Source organism: Aythya ferina (assembly GCF_964211825.1).
Source record: "Aythya ferina genome assembly, chromosome: 22".
NCBI lineage: Eukaryota > Metazoa > Chordata > Aves > Anseriformes > Anatidae > Aythya > Aythya ferina.
The window spans coordinates 4,497,858-4,517,242 of NC_140320.1; the positions used below are offsets into that span (position 1 = coordinate 4,497,858).

A 19,385-nucleotide genomic window follows, 5' to 3' on the forward strand; every position below is an offset into this window, starting at 1 on the left:
TTGAAAAGCAACGCTTTTCTCTCTCCTTTTCCTCCCTCGCTGCTTAGACAATTTCAGGGAAGGAACTTTCTGAAGTGCGTGGATGTTGCTGCACTCCTGTGGCGTAAAATCTTACCTTTTTTTGCTTCTTTTAGTCATTTACTGAGGGAAAAGGTTCCAAGCTTTAGCCTAAATAAAGTTATTCCGTTTGGGCCAAAAAGCAGAGAGTTTGCCATTTGCACATGGGAAGTTTCAATAGGGGGGAAATAAACAAATGAAAGCTCTGCCCGCTTCATTGTGAGTAATAGAGGGAAAGTGGAATAAAAACTTATGGGTCTCTCTTCACCCTTTTGGCCACTTGGAAATAACGCAAGGCACACATAGGAGAGAGGAAAAGGTTTGCATGATGCCTTTAAGAAGGCTTCCACCTGCCTTTTCTACCCCAGCAAAACCACAGCAAACACTCGCCCCGCTTCCACGCTGTTGTTATTCCCCGATGCAAATCGGATGCCTCCTGTGGCCGGGATTGGCTGCAGGAAGCACATGCAAATCACTCGGTCGGCTCTTTATAAAAATGTATTCTTATCTTTTTCTCCCCCCCCCAACCAGCCAGCCTGGAAAGAGTTAAAATTCCCATGCAAAGGGGAGAAGAGGGTGAGGGGGTGTCCGACTGAATTTGAATAGATATTCTTCCTTCTCTCACCCAGTGTGTACTTTGCCTCTTTTAAGGAGGCAGGAGCAGTCCAGTGCAAAGTTGACTATTCCCACCCTTTTCTTTCAGCTGTCCCCGAAGGAGAACGTGGCCCCGGGTGTGGTGGCAGCCATCACTTCAAGGGTAAATGACAAATTTATTGGCCTTGGAAAGGATGGAGGGAAGCGTGGTGGCAGTGTTCTCCTTGGGGACATTGCTTTGTGGTCTGAGAGGGCTGTGAGCACGTGTGTGCGGGGCAGCACTTTGCCAAGAGGTGTTCTGGGGAGAGCAAGCTGAGTTTGAGAGGAGGTGAGAGAAGAGAAGAGAGCTTGCTTCCCTCCCTGAGCATCCTGCTCTGCTTCTGCATCTCCAAAGCTGGCCCTGGCCGATTGCGCCCTGCACAGCACCAAGCTCTGGCCCGGCTGCACCATCCCCAAATAAAAAAAAAAAAAAAAAAAGGAAGGGATGTGGGAGAGGGGAGAAAGCTGGGAGGGATCCCCTGCAGGTGTGGCAGTGTCACTGGCTGCTCTGGGAAGCCTGCATAAAGCTCAGGGGAGAGGCCAGCGGGGCAGGGAGGGCTCCCGGTGCTTCCCGAGCCCCTTGCAGCGCAGGAGGTGAGAGGCACAGCAGCGAATTGAGGAGGGGGGAAAGGAGCGAGGGGGGATGCAAAGAGCAACAGGAGGGAAAGTGCATCCTCAGAGCTGATGAATATTCTAGTGCCTGTATGTTGAGGAATCAGAAATTTGAAAGTCTGATGGTTTATTATAATTACACATTCATTTGTGCTGTTTAGTGGAAGCCACATGTGCCTGTTGCCTGGGACTGTGACCTGTTATTAAAATCAGTTGTGCCATCTTTTCCAGAGATCAAGATGAGCGGCGATGCGGCGGATTCCACAGACACTCGGCACGAGCCCGACCAGGTGGAGCCAGGTAAGGAGGGTCTGGGACACGGGGGGGGGCACCGAGGGAGGGAAAGGGATCGGGAGGGCTCAGGTGCTGGAACTTTCTGCCGGTGCTTTGCTCCTGTTGCTGCTGCCTTGCGTCCTTCCAGCCAGTCAGGGAGTTGATCAAGAATGCGCTCTGGGCTAGGATTGCATCGGTATCTCGATCAGCATGCAAGATCCTTCTGGGAGAGCCCTGAGGTTTGAGCATGGAAACACGCTCCCTTCTCTCACCAAATGAATAATGGCACCGAAACGGTCCCGGTCCGCTCAGCTCAGCACAAACAGCTCTCCGTTGTGCGCAGGGTTCGTGTCAGGAACGTTTCCCCAGACAAAACTCCCAGGGACGAAGCCTGTTTTGGCCACGTATATGTAGAAGAATGGGAGGGACTTCTGGTATAGTCAAATCCAGCTTGGTAGCTCCAGCCAAAATGTATTGGTCTTCTTCTTGAGGCGTGATTGGGTTTCTCATCCCCACTACTCCCACCTGATGCTCAGCCTCTCCCTGCTCTGTGGCTAGAAGCCTCAGCTCTCCTTGCAGATGGAAAGCTGAAGAATTGGGTGATCCCATGAAGATAATAGCACTGGCACTACTGCTGATTTCTGCCAGTTTGCCTACCAATTCCTGCACCGCCACAGGGTGTGAGATACCCCCCAAAAAAAATCCATGTCATGTTTTCCAGCATCACTTCTGACTGCCACTGCCCACAGTGGGTTGAGTGCAGGATCTTGAGGATGTGGCTTATGGTCAGCCTCCTTTCTAGGCAAATAAATAGCAATAAGAAAGGCATTAAGCACCCACTGGTTATAGTTGTAATATAAGGAAGGTTATTAGAAACAGTGAGACTCATCTATAGACTTGGAAATAAACACTCTTCAAAACCAAAACTCATAGAGGCAATGCAGAATTGTTCTCTGAGTCATGAAGAGCTCTAAGCTTGGGGTGGGGGCATGTGTAACAATAGCTTAAAACTTCACATGGGATGATTTTGCTTCTCCTTTTATCGATTAAGAGGATTTAGGAAAAAAAAAATGAGAGAGAGAGATATCTTGGTAAAGGCAGAGAAGCCTAGGCATGTTTTAATGGGACTAAAACTGCCCCTTTATTTACACCGTACATTGAGGTCTAGAAATCCTCCGAGCCCTTAAGTTGGGTTATTTGACATAATCTAAGGCAGAGATAAAATCTGGTTCTATTCACGTCCGTGAACTCCACTTGACTTTGGTCAGGTCAGCCTCTGCTCATGGCTTTCAGCTGCCCCCGAGCTGGTTTTCTGAGATAAATCATCCAACGCCGCCCGGCAGCAAGCGTGTCCCGAGCCCTTCCAAAGCTCCCCGCTCACATTTTGGGGGCATTTCCAAGGGGGAGGCAGTGGCTCCCCAAGCACCCTGTGCCCCAGCAGGGGCTGCTGGCCGGGTGCAATGCGGTTTTTGGTGTAAGCTTCCCAGACAGCCATTAGTGTGAGCTGTAGCACCTCTTTCTAGTGGTAATTGAGAGGAGAATGCGGAGAAGTGGAGGCAATTTGTTTTAAAATAACAAAAATGTTCAGCACTGCTCCGGGAGCCTTCAAATCAGGCAGGGAAATCAGAACAAGTAAATCTCCCTCATTTACAAAAGAGTGACACTTCCCTGCGGACTGATGCAAGCAACTTGTCTCAATCAGGCTCTCCTCCAAGGCTTTCCTCCACCGGGACTGGTGGAGACCTTACAAGAACACACGTTGGGGCTGTGGGATGAGAGGCTGCAGGTGATGGGACCCTACAGGAGATTTGGGGCCAGAGCAGCCCCATGCCCTGCTGCCACCGGTGTCTTTCAGGGCCTCATCCAGCCCCACCAGGGCTCAAAACCAGCCAAGCCCACCGAGGGCTGCCTCGATGCTGCCCCAAAGCTTTTCCGCCCCTTTGTTGGGTTTTTCCCCTCTTCCCGAGCATCCCGTTTACAAACAACAGAGGGCTTTGTGCTGAACTTCCCTGAACGTTTTTATTTTCCCCGATACACGTTGTTAGAGGGATATTTACTGCAAGAGTGTTTTGTTTACCAGTTTCATGTGGGAAAACCTATTTTCCAATTTCTGATTAACTGAAGACCCATTTCCCAGTGAATTGCACCAATGCACTGCTCCCCAGGAAATTTGTTCCCCCCTGGAAGGAGAGGGCAGTTACCAAACTACCAATATTACAGCTTATAAGGGCTGGAAATCTTTCTAGGTGCAGATCTACAAAGGCCTTTCATCACCAAAAGATGTAGACTGGCTCCAAAAAGAATTTAAAATAATAATAATATTAAAGAAAAAAAAAAAAAAAAGGAGTTGGGTGCCAAAATGCTTTTGTAAACCAAGCCCTTGATCTAAAACTGATGCCTAAAGATCTGATGGGAAGTGGCAGTAGCAGAAGCATAATCTCATCCTTTCATATCTCCGCCAGTTCTAGGCTAAGAGGGGGAAAAAAAGGGTAATTTGGGGCATTATTTTACTTTGGAAGTGTTTAAAATAATTGTGGGACTTTTTTTGAGAAAAAAATTCAAAATTTTTCCTTTTTCATAGGAGGCTAGGAAAGCTTGCTTGCTTTCTTTCTTTCTTTTCTTTCTTTCTTTCTTTCTCTTTCCTTTCTTTTTTTATTTTTCCTTATCCACACCAATTTCATAAAAAAACAAAACAAAACAAAAAAACACTTCAAAGCTTTTAGTAAGATCTCCTCCAAAATTCTACATTTCTTTGTATTCCTTTTATCCCCCTGTCTGCTGGTCGCAGCGAGGTTCTGCCATGGTAGAAAAAGCCACGACCTCAATAATAATTAAAAAAAATAAATAAAATAGGATATCCCCTACCCACTCCTGCAAATCCTAAGCCCTCCCTTGCTTCACCCTTGCCTTTTCTATCGCGGCACGTGTGTGAGATGCTCAGGTTATGCCCGTGGAGCCGTGCCATGCTGTGCCATGCCATCCTCTCTGCCCTTTCCTGCATGCTGCCAGCTCAGGCTGTGGCTGGGCTCGCCGGCAGCCCCGCGGACTCCATGGGGGGTAATGACAAGCGCGAGTTTTGCGCTTGGCTGCGAGCTCTTTTCATCTTTTTAAACTGATGAAAGCCATGCCAGCAAGTTCTGGGTTGAGTTTTTTTTATGGGAACTGTGGGGGCTTGGCACTGCCGAGTGTCGCCCCTGGTCTTCCAGCCGAGAGGCAGAGATCTCCCCCTTCTTGTGGTTTATCTAAGCCCTCTGTATCTGATGCAACAAAATGCTGAGGTGGGACTTGCCTCTGTCTGTCTGTTTGTTTGTGTCAGACACTTGTTCCCCGTTTATCTGCTTGATCAAAACAGGTTACACCAAGCAAAGCTACTTCCCTTTGATTTCATCTGTTGAGGCTATGGGGGGGAAGCCAAAGCCTTAACAAAAGGGCGATAGGGAAGCTCTTCAAACACAACCATCGGTAACTGAATAGCTGCGGGCGCTCCGAACATCTTCCCTCCCCACCCTGCAACACGGGGAGCTGGACAGGCTGCCAGGAGCCCAGGGCAGGGTGCGCGATGGGCATCCCGGTGCACGGGGAAGGGAGCGGGGCTGCGGGGCTGCAGGCAGCATGGGATGGCCCTACAGTGGTCCCACGGCCCTAAAGCAGCTGGTGTCACTGCCTGGGATGGTGGCGTGGCAGTGTGCACAGACGAGTCGAGGAGTGGGGTTGTGTGGGGAGGGCACGTGGAGGTGGAAAAGGGGCAACGGCACCGTGGTTGTCTTGGCCTCGCAGCCTGGGAAGCGTTTCTTGGTGGGTTAGGAAGCTGCAGAGCAGATATCCTTCCTTCTGAAGGTCAGGAGGAGCCTTTCCTTTGAACCCCAAGGCAGGCCAAGTGGTAAGGAGCTATGATGCATCTGCTCTTGCAGGGGGGATGCTCCTTTGGGTGTCGTTCCTCTCCCCCAGCTCAACTCCAGCCAGCTTGTGGCAGTGGAAGGGTGGCAGCAAGAGGTAAAAGCCCACCTCCAAACGCTGCCACCAGGCCCCAGGCCCCTCCAGGTACCCCATCTCCTGATGTCTGTCCATGCTTTCTGCATCAAACCCACACGGTAGAAGACCAGAGCCCTCGTTTCAGTCTCTCTGCCACCTGTTCCCTGTGCAAATGGGATTTTCAGCCCCGAAGTGGGGGTCCCCAGCTCGTCCCCCCCCGTTTGGCCGGGTGTAAGCTCCCTGCTGCAGGCGCAGCTCTCCCAGGGGCTGGGGTCACCGGTGTTTGTCGTATTGCTGTGGTAGGGCTCTGGGCTTGCTGGGAAGGCTTTCTTTTAAACTTCACGGCTTATGCTCAAATAGGATACGGAGGCTTTCACCTCGGCATCTGCTTCCAGCTCAGGTAGAAGGAAACGTGCCCAAACCACGCCAGCAGTGTGAAATGGGTCGGGGGGTGCTCAGGCTTTGCTCTGCTCGCAGACACCCCCCAGCAGGCGAGCCCAGGGATGCCCAGGCTGAGCCTTCCCCTTCCTTCTGCCGTTACCTCCGCAGACAGGGCTGGAAATGGGCAAAGACTTTTGAGGAAACTTGGCCTTCCCCAGCCCCACACCGAGCCCCATCCTTGGCCGTGCCTCTGCTCGCCAAGGCCAGCTCTCCCCGGTGAACCTTCCCTCCGAGCCTCCAGGATTTCTCTCCTCTCCTTCCCCTGCAGCCACGAACAGCCCCAGGACAAGTCCCAAATAAATAAAAGCAGCAGCAGCAGCAGCCGGGCTGGAAACAGCTGGTTGCTATGGCAATTGGGCCTGCTCGGGATTTGCATAAGGCTGATGATTTTCATAGCACAGCCACATTTAAGGCAAGCAGGAGAAATTTCCATATTCCCAGCTCCGAGTCAGTTGGGGCGTGGGGGAGGCCAGGAGGGGGATATTTGAAATTCAAATGAAGGTGATTAGGGTTTGAGGTTGGGTTATTTTATTTTTTTTTCTTAAACATCCCATTATGGAAGAGGATAAAAAAGGATGGGGAGGGGAAAGGGGAACAAAAGGCTGGTTTGACTTGAATTAGAGGGGCAAAGGAAGAGCTGGTCTGATCTGCCTCTTGCCTCTGGTCTAAGAGAAGAGACTTGCCCTCTCCCAACACCTGCAGGTGAAATGTTTTCCGTGGGAACAACTGCTGCCCTCGGGTTTCCTTCTGGAAGCTGCCCGAGTCTCCCACACTCGCTGTCCTGCGTTCCCCCCGCGCCCTGCCCCACACGAAGGGTACATCGCGCCCGGAGCTGCGGTGGCACCAGGAGGTGGGAGTTGCGTGAGGCTCACAAAGGAAAGGCAATTTTATGTCCCAGGGGGTTTCCACCCAAATGAAACACTCGAGCCTTCAGCGAAAGCTTCCCCTGCAGCCGTGCAGCCCTCTCACTGAGTCAGCCAGCACGCATTCACTTTTCCTGCTAACCAGCCCTGACTTTCCCATGGAGATGCCCCGATGCCCCGGTTTGGTCTGTTTGTGTTGTTAGTGCAAACAGCAGGAAAGCTGCAGCCCGATTTGGCTGCCTTGAGAACTTCCCATCCCGCTCAGACTTTCCCTTGCTCCTTTTAAGTAAAACTTCTGGAGCAAACCTTGGGAACAGGGAGAATCCCGGCAGGGCAGGTAAGGGTGCAGGGAACCAAGTGGTGTCTGCTCAGCTGCGCTTTCTGCTCCCCATTACCACTGGGCACAGGTGGGGGAATCAGGGCCAGCCACTCGAGTGATGACAAGGTGATTTAAGAGAGCTTGTCCCAGCCAGGGCTTGTGCTGCTAGTTCTGCAGAAGTGGCTGGTCTGGCTGCTGGGAATGGCAGAGAGGTTGCTGATGGTGTTTGCTCGAGTATCCAAAGCGAGTTAAATTACTGAGGAGCTGAATATTTTTGGCTTAATAGAACCCCATCCATCTCAGTGCAGGTGAATGTTTTGCTTCATTTACGGTGTGTGGTTCGAGTGTTGTTCATAGCTATAATGAGTGTCACTGCTCTTCTCTTTAACTGCTCTTGGATGTTGTTTTAACTTTATGCTGTGTTTTTGGTGTGGGACTGGATTCTTGCACCAGTCAATGTGAATGATTTAATTCCTTAGCCTCTAGAAAACGTGTACTGAAAGGTGCTCTGCATCTGGCCTGCTTTGTCAATCTCTAACGGCGTTGTGTTTTATCAGCTGGGGTGCCAGAATACTTCAGGATAGGTGAGATTAATCTTAATTTGAGATATTCAGCACTCTGAGGCTGAAGCCTGACCTCCTCACCCCGGGCGCCTTGTGGAGTCAGCGATGAAAATAGGCATCAGCAGAAGGTGATTCATCTCTCTGCCCTCTGTCTTGGGGGCGAGGTGAGTTGCCCTCTGGAAGCGCCGGCTTCCTCTCCGTGGCTGTAAAGGCAGCCTAGAGCAATTGGCTGGGAATTAGACACCTAAAAGTTAGACATCTGAGCCTGAATCCCCTGCCCGGTGTCTGCCTGGCACTGTTCCCCCATCGCCGTTCAGCTGTTCTGAATTTCCCTCCCAAATGCACGGGCAGAAAACTGATTCCCTGTGGGAATTCCCCAACACCTGCTGCAGATTGAAATCGCCTCCTCATTCCCTGTCCCTTCTGCGAGATCAAACTGCGGGGCACATCAAGCGTGTGGCTGGGTGGGAAGGGGAATGAAGCCTTCTGCTTGCAGCCCTGCTTTGTCGCCGGGCGAAAAGCCACGGGCGGCTGTCACAGCCCGCGGGTGACATCTGCATGTTCCTGCATGTGTTGGCCTCGCCGAGGCGAAGCCGAGCTGCGATCTTGATTTTTTTTTTTTCCTTTCTGCCATGGTTGGGGCTTTTATCCTCAAGAGCCAGACTGGCTGGGCAGCTTCCAGTGGGAATCGGGGCGGCTGCGACGGGGCGCGGGGGCTCGGTTTTCACAGCACGCGAAGCCTTCCAGACAGGGGGGGAACAGCAGGGGTGGGGGGAAAAGCCGTCCGGAACTGAGCTGCTGCTCCCATCCCCAGAGAAACCTCCCCAGGCAAACTCGCACCAGATCTGATGCCAGTGCTATGCAAAACAGCTGCCAGGTGAACCAAGGAGAGCAGCGCGGCCCTCGGCTGCCGTGCTGCGGGGAGCCGGCGGAGCTTATCGCTGCCTCTCCCCCTCCGTCCAGGACACCCACAGAGAGGGCAATGGATGGGGAAGCTCCTGGGAAAGGTAGAGCGAGGAGCTCAAAACAGCCCTGCTCCCTTTAAATCCCAGAGCTTCCCAAATTTGCTGCAGCTGAAGGAAAGGAGGGCCATGGTGCCTGGCTGGCGTAGCTGGAGCACGTTGTTGGCTGGTGCAGAGCTCCACCAAAACGAGCGGCGTTCTGGCAGTTTGCAGCAGTTGAGAATCTGCCGCCACTTACACTTTTCTTTCTTTTTATCTCCTGGAGCTAGGAGAGATTAAATCTTAAGTGCAGATCCGTGCTGTTTGAACAGCCCGTTCCTTTAAGGAGAGGAATGACTCCTTCAGCGTGGGTCCTGATGTTGATAGAAACGGGGAGGAAAGCAGCCTGTTTTTTAAAATATTTGTAGGAAAGTCAGCGATTTAGCTGGAACAAGAGAGTTGTTATCCCTATCACACCCAAACCTTGGCTTGCAGATGAAGTCATTTTAATTTCACTCGCCACACAAGCTTTTGCTGAAAGAGAAAAAGATGAGATTTGTTTGCAAATAAATCTGCGCGCAAACACTCACTGATCCTGCTGAAAAGCTGCAGAGATTTGTGTATCCAGCCCCCATTTACATAACCACTGGGAGCAGAAATCACCTCGCCCAGTTTTAAATATCACACTATTGGACATCTAAGCCTGAACTAGTTGCCCCTGGGTCCCTTTGTAGTCAATAAAAAGAAATTGTCATCTCCAGAGGGCCATTCATCTCGACTTAGATAGGCGTCTAAGATAGGTCAGATGAATGGCCTCTGGAGGTGCCTATTTCTCCTCGTTGTCTACCAAGACAGCCTGGGGCACTTATCTCAGACTTAAGACACCCAAGCTACAAATGGGTTCCTGTTGATCTCCATGCATATTTCCAGCATGTTCCACTGTCACGGAAAATGAGGTATTCCCGAGCACCTGCCCTCATCTGGGGCGGGATGTGTAGGGTGCTGAGGCTGGAAGGAGGAGAGGAAGGGAAAAAGAAGTCTGAGGGCTGAGCTTGCTGGTGCAGGGAGGGAAAAGAGAAAAGTGGGAAGCTTGGAAGAGGAGGAGGGGATGTGCTGGAGAGCTTGAGCTTGGGTGCTTTGAACCTGCTGTGTGTTTTGGCAGCCTCGTTTGGAGAGTTTGGCTCGTGGTGGTAGGGATGCAGCACGAAGCTGTGCTCCAGCTGCGCATCCCGGGTTTCAGGAGGGATGTACGGTGGTGACTCAGAGCCCTCAGCACTGGGACCCAGGGATTTCCCTCCAGGTCTTTGAATCTTGCCTCATCAACATGCTGCACTTGAACGTGAGCGAAAGCCTCACATCCAAGAAAGCAGAAGATTACTTTTTCCTTCCTGTTCTATTTTAGCAACTGGGAACTGCGTTTCCTTCTTCTCTCCTTCTTGCCTTTCTCCCCTTCAGCTACTGCCCTCAGATTGCATCAACCCCCCGTGGGTTGCAAAGGTAGAAACTGCAGGCCTTGAAGATCATCACGCAGCCCCACTCAGGTGTGTGGATGCTGATTGCGATCATCTATTAGCGCTATCAGCATTCCCATCGCTTAGTTGAGCAGTCGTTGGCTCTCGGGGCTTGGAGCTGGAGCGCAATGAATGAACAAATTCCTGGGGCGGGAGCAGCCGGGGAGAGGTGGTCAGGGGGCAAGTGGCCACGGCCGGGGGGCTCACGAGTCCCTGGTGGGTCAGGGGTGGCAGCAAGAGCAGGGAACTGCGGGGAAGAAGAGAAAGACCTGAGATTGGGAAGAGAAAGAAAGCTTTGAAAAGCAGGTCGGGAGGAAGCCAGGAGGGGAGGGCAGGTTGCAGCACAGCAGAAATGCAGACGGGCTGGCGGAAAAAGGAGCAGACCTGGATTGGGGTTGAGTTGCAGGTGGTGAGAGGATAGAGATTTTGGAGCGGGGGGCAACAGCGTGCTCTGGTTGTGCCTGATAACGAAGACCTGCAGCTCAGCCTAACGAGAGCAACAAAGGCAGCTCAGTTTCCAACGCTGCTGCTGTTAACGTGCTGCAGATAAAATCTGCAGAGCAGTTTCTAGATAGCAGAGAACAGGGTGCCATGAAATGCTTCGAGTCGGCTCTAAAAGCATTCTGCCATCCGTGAGTAATTGTACCGAGAACACTCCCCCTGAGGATCTCAGAGCCCTGGTGATTCACCTGGGAATAGTACGAGCACGGCACGAGCTGAAGGACTGCCTGCTAGCTCGGGGTAGAGGCTTGCTTGGTTGAAAGCAAGCAAATCAACAGGAGAGCTGGGTTTGCACTCCTGGGTTTGCACTCCTGCCTGCACAGCCTCCCCGAACTGCTTTCCAACTTCTTGCAAGAGCCATGAAGTCCCGAAAATGTGTTGAAGCTTGATCAGATCACAGGGCATGGGCTACGTTTCATGGGGAACGTTATACTGGAAAAAAATAAAATAAAATAAAAAAACAGGAGCAAAAGGCCCCCAGGGGCTTGTGGTGGTGGGATGTGAACAATTTCAGAGTATTTATCACAAACTCAATTGGGCTGGAAGAGAATGACTTAGGGGATGGGTTGCAAAGGGAAAGGGAAGGGGTTTCTTGGGGTTGCCTTTGCAACTAAAGAGGCTTCGTGGAATCCCTTAAAGCATTCATATCTGTGGAGCGCACAGCCTTTCCTCTGTGATGTTCTTGATGAATTTGGCAGGTGTGATGGGGGGGGGGGGGGATGTTTATCATCAAAGGGGAATGAGTGAGGGCCTGTGCGGTACCTTCAGGCTGAAACCTGTCTGATTTTCCCCCTGTGCCTGCCAATCTCTTTTGGAATCAAGGAGACGCCTCTTGCGCACAACCCCACGGCACCCTCTGTTCCTTTAGATATCCCGTAATTACTTGGTACCACACAGGTTCCTAAAGATCCCTGGTTAACAGCCTCGGCCACCTGTTTGCTAGCCTCTCCCACAGTTAGCTCTTGCTTTATGCACGCTCCTGGCTCCCGGATTTCCCTGGAGATTTGCAATATCCTCCAGTTCACCCCCGCTGGAAGCTCCCTTTGTCGGTGAGCTCTCCCCCGCTGGTGCTGCCTGGCCGGGTGTCTCCCAAGCAGAAAAACTCCAGCAAAGGCTGGTACCACCAAATGCTGCAAAAGCTGCCCTCGTGTTTCCCTGGCTGCTTTCACATCGACTCCACCTCCCCGCTCCTCTCCTTGCTCTGATACTGAAGTGTGCTGGGCAAGCAGTGCGTCTTTGGTTACGTGGTCGTGAGTTGTGGGAGGTTTAGATGGATGCTCTCTGCCATTAATACTGAGACCTTTTTTTCTGTTTGTTTCGTTGTAGGAAGTGAGCAGAATGGGCTGGACTTTAACAGGCAGGTAAGATGCTCCCCGGATTCTCCGGCTTTCTTGAATTACAGTTTGTTAACTGCTCATCTTGCTGAGTCCCAGGCAGCTACTGCTAGGAGATACAAACTCTTAGGTCACAAGCTGCTATTAAACAGGCCACAAAAGTCCTTCCTGATTCCCCTTGTGGGACAGCGTGGCAGATAAAACTTCTGGTTTCCAGGCCTTGCCATTTCATAGAAGTTCAGTTAATTATAGAGTTTCTTAAAGTCACCCTTTGCTTGAGGCTTTTGCTGGCTTTTTATTTTTTTCTGATGCCATTTAGAAACAAAAGAGACCTCGGTTACACTGGCGAACGTGCAAATCCCGCCCCAAAGCTCCATGCATTTGCACCGTGTGCGACACTGGTGCTGAAAGCACTGCGGTATGCAAGTCTAGGAGCATGGGCTGACTCACAGGAGTATCAGCAAGGACTGCAGATGAGGTGGTTTGAGGTCTTGGAGTGCCTGGGTCAAGACCAGGCCTGCCTACAACGGCAGATTCCTCTTTGCAAGACGGTGGGGAAAGGGACAGCAGATAAATGCAAGTGTGTCTGATAGCAGCAGCCCTGGCTGCAGCACGTGAGGCTCTGGTGAGCTGCTGTCTTTGCTGTTAGATGTTATCTTCTGGCTTCATGCAGCTGAAAACAACCCCTGTCTCATGGAGTGCCTGAGACTTCCACACCTGGCTCTCTGAAATCCCTGAACCTCAAAGCAGAACTGCAAGGGGAGGCAGGTGACAGCCCTCCCCAGATCCCAAATTTGTGCAGAGACGTGAGAAAACGTGCCGAGTCCAGAGCCAAGGACTGCTGTGGCCGTCAGTGGGGCTGGGCTCAGAGCTCGCAAACAAAAAGAGGAGGTCTGGAGAGCAAAGGCACCCACCTGCTGCAGCGCCCTGGGGAGCTGGAGCGAGGAAAGCCAGCAGGGCTGCAGCTCCGCGGACAATTACTAGCGTTTGAAGCAGATGTTGGCACTCCTAGCAATCCAGCAGCCTGCCTGCTTCCAGCTTTGCCTTTCCCGAGTTCAAGGGTTGCAATCCTTTGCAAAGGCTTCCTGCTAGCAGCAGGTGGGCAGCTGATGCCTCTCCCGTGACTTCTCTGTCCTCCGAGCTTGTTTCGGTGGCTCTGGTCCGACAGATGTCAGCAAGCTGCTGTTTGTTTGTTTGGTTTGGCTGCTCCGGCTCTGGGTGGGTTGTAACTTCCTATCAAAGGTGTCTTAACACGTTCAGCCATCTTCCAGGTTTTTGGAAAACCCAGCTGAAAACAAAAAGTCTTGTGTCTCCAGCTCTGTGGATTGCAGAGCCCAAAGCACAGGCTTTCTACAAGCCAAGAGAAGAATCCAATCTGCTTATAACGAGTGATAAAAGAAAATTCCCTCAAGATAGAAATAAGCTCTGAAAGTACAAGATCGTTACATGTTGCAAACTTTTCCTATGGCAACACCACAAAGATGTTAGAACTGGATCCTGGGCTGAGGTTAATCGAGGAGACGCTAGTGATGGTGGTGAAGCAGCGCTGGTTCACACCCGCTGGTGATTGGACTCATTATCTTCAAGGTCCCTGTCCCTTGCATGCCACTGAATGAGAGCTGCTGGTAAAGGAGGCAGGCAGCCTCGTAGTCACTAGGATTTGGGCCAGAGTCTGCTCGATTTGAACGTCCTGCCCCCAAAATGAGGTTGTGGTTGCATGGCACCACAAAGTCCCGTTCATTCGTGCCAGCACACCTGTGTCACCAAGCAGCAAACCAGATGGGGAACTGATGAAGGGTAAAAAAGCAAAAAGCTCCGAATAAGCTCATTTTGGTGGCGTTTTTTAGCTGCTTTATAAATCCAGGCTGTAGCAGTGTGGGTGAGTGGACGCAGCGGGTGCAGGACCTGCAGGCAGTGTGGCTCTCTGTCTCCCTCTCTTGGCCCTCTCCAGGGCGAGTTGAGCCATTCTTGGTATTATTTTAAACCAGACTGAGCCCAAACGCACACCGGCTGTACACTCACGTTTCGGGTTGACCTCAGCTATTGGTGAATTTATCTTCAATTCAGCAAATAGATGCCGAGCGATGAGAAAAAGGAAGAGGGGAGATACGGGAATATCAAAGTGTTTTCATGTAAAACCAGATGCCGAGCTCTTTCATTACGGGTGGAGGTTGGTGGGTTTTTAATTTTGGTTTGGGGTTTGGGTGTATTTTTTTTTTTTTTTTTTTTTTTTTTTTTTTTTTTTTTTGTTACCTTGCAATTCAGGTTTTCAAACCGAAGCCAGAGCAGCATGGTTTGAAACCCAACTCCAAGCTGAACGCGAGAGCTGCCGAGCTCTCTTTGACTTTATTTGGAGTGCTGGGCGCTAATCACTTTGAAGATCATAAATCTCACATCGTTTAAGCCTCTCCCCCAGTCTTTGTAGATGGCCTACATTTCAGGTCTGTTTCCCTCCCCTGTTATGCTCCAGGCAGGAAGGGAAGGGTGGAGTGACCTGGTTAGACCCCTTACTTGCCTACCCGTTCCCTGCTGCGGCTGCTCTCACCCAGCGAACGGGGAGGAGGGAAACTCTTGCGGAGTTTGAGGTTTTCTCGCAGTTTGTGGGTCAGCCCTGTGCCTTATGAGAAAGCTGCCTTCTGATCCCTCAACCTATTTGGCAAATGTTCACTCCCCCCCCTCCCCGCTTAAACTCTCCTCCCACCTGGATGCAACAGTAATTTGTATGTGAATGAGAGGGGAAAGGGTGTGTATGGAAAAAAGAAGCATCTTCTGCCTTGCCTATCTGGTTTGGCTTTTTATTTAGGGAGTCTAATGCTTGTTGTTTCCTGTTTATATCAAGGGAAATGCAAAGAGAGCGTAATAAACTTTCACCTTCAGTGCTGGCAACCTGGATAGGGACATCTGCTTCTTAATGGGTTGGGATCGTGTCCAGAGTGTGTCAAGGAGAGGAGCGAGGAACTCGGCGGTGGTGGCTTCAGAGTCTTCAGACCGGGAAAGGTCCGGCTGAAAGTGTTGGAGTCAGAGCTTTTCTTCTGTCTTGTGGTGATCCTCACCAGGTGGTGACGGTCTGGTTTGTTTTATTTCCCCCCTTGCTAAACGCAGCGGTCACACTTTGGGGAAATACTGCACTGTTTGTTTTCTCTGTTGCTCTGCAGGGAGCTGTTCTGGAGAGCCGTGTAACTTGCCCTTTCCCTGGAGTTATAACTCCATTGCCTTCTGCAATCCGCACAAGGAGCCAGGGCTGATGGTTTGGGGAGAAAACAGGTCTTGTGTGTATGGTGTGCGCGTCGGCACCCAGTGCCATGCATCAACCCATAGCTAGGGAAGAACAGATTTAGGATCACTGGTTTCTTTTCCACCAGGGAAGTGATGTGTAGGATTGTGACACTTGCTGGCCCTTGCCGTTGAAGGCTCACATCTCCTTCCAGAGGAGGGAACAAGATGTCCCCTCCAAGCCCTTCATGCTCTCAAGCACAGAGCTGAGCTCCAGAGCCGGGACAGAACGTGTCCCTTCTGAAATAAAGCTGAAAGGTTTATTTCAGGGCAGGAAAGGATCTGCGTGTGCTCTGCGTCCAAATACATCATGCAGTTTCGTTCCAGCAGAAGGCTAACCCTCGCAGACAGGCTGTCATTTCATTAATGATAATGACAGGTTTGATATTTGCACCAATACAGAGGTGATCCTGCCGTGAGACTTCCCAATATTGCAGGCACTCATGTGCCTGAGTAGCCCAGGGCTCAGCATAGCTTGAATTTTCCTGTTGATTCTTTATTACTTTATTTTCTTTGTTTGACACCCATTAGGGCGTGTAATGTGGATACGGCCCTTTCCTACAGGCCTCCTAGAAATAGGATTTTGGGAAGGATTTACCTGAGAAAAGGAGGGAACTGGGAGGTGTAGTGGTGGTGCAAGCGAGATCTTCAGAGCACAAAGGGAAGCATCCAGAGTAAATTCAGGAGGCACGATACACGATTGAAGTGGGCTGGTATTTCACTAGCACATTAGCTCTATGCTTAAATTCCCACATCGGGTCGTACTCTGTGCCAATTTGTTCCTTATGATGGTAAGGGACAGATTTCACACCCCTTCTCTTCCAGTGACCAGTCAGCATCAAGCAATTGAGCTGCTTAAGATTCCCAGTCAGAGGTACTCAAGCAGATTTTGGGGGGGGGTCAGCTGAATGTGCCTGCTGGTATACCCCAAAAGAGCAGTGAGGAACTGGACTATTGGAAAAATTCTTCCCTTCCAAAAAGATCTTCCCCCCCACCCCAGGATCTGCTTCTCTAACCTCACCTCCCTGCCCTGTCCGTATCTGGCTGGGTCATTTTCTGATGGACCTTGAATTTCTGAGGTTTGGGGGGCTTCCAACAGGTTTTTAGAGGTAAGAGACTGAGGTGTCTCAGGTCTTCACAGCTGATGACCTGTAGATTCGTGATGTGAGAAAGGAAAGCGGGCAAACTGCATCTGCGATGTGAAATCACAGGTGGCCCTTCCTCAGAGCCATTAATGCCCTGACCTTGCTGGGTATTTTCCGCCCACACGTCTGAAGGTTCTTTGCTAATGAATTTAGCATCCTCCAGAAGGTAGGGAGGTGTTTAACCCTGTCCTGCAGATGAGGCAGACAGAGGCTGACTCCCTGGCTTTTCCCAAAGATGCTGAGCACTGTGATTGCTGCCGAAATCAGTGGATGCTTTACGGGAGAGTTGCCTGTGGACATTGAGGCTTATTGTAATCCAGGGCCTTGCTCCCTGGCGGAGCTGGGATACGGACTCCGATTCTCTGATTCATAGTCTTGTGCTCAACCACAGACAAGTTCTTCCTCCCCTCCATCCTTTTGAAGGTGGAAAGAAGGGCCCAACTTGCTAGGTAGTTTGTTATTAATATCTGGGATGCAAAACTCCCTGCAGATTTAATTTTGCTCAATCAGGGCTTCCCTCCCCCCGGCGATCTCTCTCATAGTTTTTCATTCCACTTTGAGTTCCCACCTCCCCCCTAATCTCGTGTGTTCCCTATATGTCATTTCTGTTCCTGCTTGGCTCTTCCCTGTGGGTAGTTCAGGTTTCAGTCTGCCCTCCAGATTTCCATCCCAGTCCTGTTTTGCCCTCCTCTCAAGGGGAGGTTCACATCCTGCTTCCTTCTCCCCTCTGGGGATCAATTCAGATTTCACTCTCTCTTCTTCTCCGCATTGCCCCAGGGTGTCAGCCTAAGTCTTGCATCTGCTTTTCATCTCTTGAGCCTTCCCGAGTTGGAAGTGGGCCCAGCTGTCCATATCTGCCTTGACTGACACTGGATCTAAGCTGAGCGCTGCCTTGGCCTTTCCCTTTTGAAGTTCCCTTGCTCCGTCCTAGGGATAGACTGATTGCATAAATTTGTATGTGTGCTGGTTCTTCATTGAAATGCAGCCCTTTGGGAAAGCATCAGAGAAAGCCCTGGCTGGAGGGAAAGTCCTCTGTTTCTATATATGGCCCTGTTTTGCTTAGGACAGATATGTAGAGGAACCTCTTCTGCAGGCTAGTTTTGTTTTGGAGCCTTGCAGATGAGATTGCTGGGAACAAACTCCAAAACGTGCCGGTGACTCTCTTGCAAAGTTTGTAGGGGAGAAAAGAGAGAGAAGTAGGAGGAAAGGTTCTGAACCCCACACCCTCCGCTCCCAAGGGATGGATTGAAGTCACCAGATTTGTTTGCTTAGCCAATAACTGCTGACAACAGCCCAGCATCACTCCTGAGTTGGCAGGATTGTGCCTGGTTCTCAGATCCAGCCACAGCCCGTTCACAAACTCCTGCTTTCCTGCTCCAGGCTCCCAAAGAGCAACCTGTATTTAGAAGGTATTGCCCACACTTGTTGCCTTGGTCCACTGGCAATATATCTTGTGCTGCTGTTTCCAAACTCTCTTAGAGATGAAGCAGGGACAGACTGGTCTTCTCTTTGTCCAAATTCCCTGCTCAGCTGGGCTATCGTCTTTTAGTGAATATTTTCTAAGCTTGCAGGCAACAAGCCCTGGTTTCATGGACTAAAGCAACCTATTGATTGTTTCCGCAATAGAAACTGAGCTCAGGGCATGGATGTCACTGTCAAGGCGCTTTTTAGGTTGCTTGGCACCTTTTTAAGTGGTGAGCTGCATGAACTACCGTGCATGGTTATGACTCTCCTGCCTGCTGGAGAATGGCTCATCGGTAATAAGGAGAAGACTCCAAATTCTTGAAGGCCTTTCATCTGGTGAGCTCCAAGAATTCAATCAAAAGCCTGCACCACCCAGCAAGGGTGGGGCCCTGCACCCATTTTGCAGAAGGGCAAGTCATAGCATAAAAAGGTGAAGGTGATGGGGTTTCAAGCAAGGCCTCTAATTTTGGAAGCCTGACATCAGAGTGCACTTTCTCCCGGCCCAGAGGTGCTGATGTGCCAGCGCTCCATGTGAAATCAGTGGGTGAGCCGGAGCTGCTCGGCCCCTTGGGAGGCAGATGCTGGGTTTTCTCCTGCAGGACACCCTCTCGCCTGCTTCCCCGGCACGTGGAGGATGCCAGAGCCCCCAAGCTGGGAGCAGAGAACCGGCTCCCTCTTCCCTCAACCTCCAGCCTCCTTCCTTCCACCCCAACCGAAAAATTATGCGATACTCTCCAGCGAAGTTGATCTTTCTCACTCTCCCTTTCTTTTTTAATTATATGACTTGTGTGCGCTTAATGCAATTCCTCTAGCTGCTCTCCTTGTGTCCCAGTTCCCCGGGGCGCGGCAGCGGGTGCCAAAACTCCCCCGAACCAATCAGAGAAACCTGCGGAGCTGGGATGGAGCCAGCCCCAGTCACGGGAGCCGGCTGGTTCCAAGTTCATTCCTTTTCCAATGTGGGATGGGGCGGAAAGCGAAGGCTCCCTGCGCCACGACTCCCGCGTCTCGCCCTGCCCTGCGCGCGGATGACTGAGCCGGGGACATCGGTGCTGTGCAGCAGGGAGGCAGTGCCAGGTATTTAGGTGGTTTCTGACTGGTTGGCAGCCAGAGGGCACAGAGAATACAGGATCAGCACGGTCTGCTCCCCCCTAGGCAAGGGATTCACGGGAAAGGGGAAATTTTTCACGTAGGGAATTGGTTAAAGGTCTGGTTCTGACCCCCGTAAAAGACCAAGAAGGCAATTTTGCTGCTGACTTCAACAGGAACATGACGAGGCTCCAGGGAACCTGTGCAAGCATGCAGGAGGGCATGGGAGAAGCAACGAAGCCTGGCATGTGTGAAATCGGATTGATAAGGAAAGGGGCAGGGATGCAGCCCAGGGTGGGAGCGGGGAAGATAAGCGCAAAGGTGTAGGCAGAGGTGGAGTTCTGGAGAGCTTTGGAAGTTGGGCAAGTGGAATCGGGAGATGCAGGAGCAGTGCTGC

The 19,385-nt window shown here is 51.2% G+C and overlaps 1 protein-coding gene across 2 annotated transcripts in view; it reads left to right on the forward strand.

Annotated features, from left to right (window-relative positions):
* POU2F3 (POU class 2 homeobox 3) overlaps positions 1–19,385 on the forward strand; it is a gene marked incomplete at its 5' end in the record, with an annotated part of 39,445 nt that overhangs the window by 3,303 nt on the left and 16,757 nt on the right. Inside the window, 3 exons of one of the 2 annotated variants that reach the window (XM_084495689.1) lie at positions 761–814; positions 1,534–1,602; positions 12,013–12,047. In XM_084495689.1, coding sequence (XP_084351815.1) covers positions 761–814; positions 1,534–1,602; positions 12,013–12,047 — 158 coding nt within the window. Of the gene's footprint in view, positions 1–760; positions 815–1,238; positions 1,285–1,533; positions 1,603–12,012; positions 12,048–19,385 lie in introns of those variants that run through there. The other variant, XM_084495690.1, reaches the window with a different exon arrangement.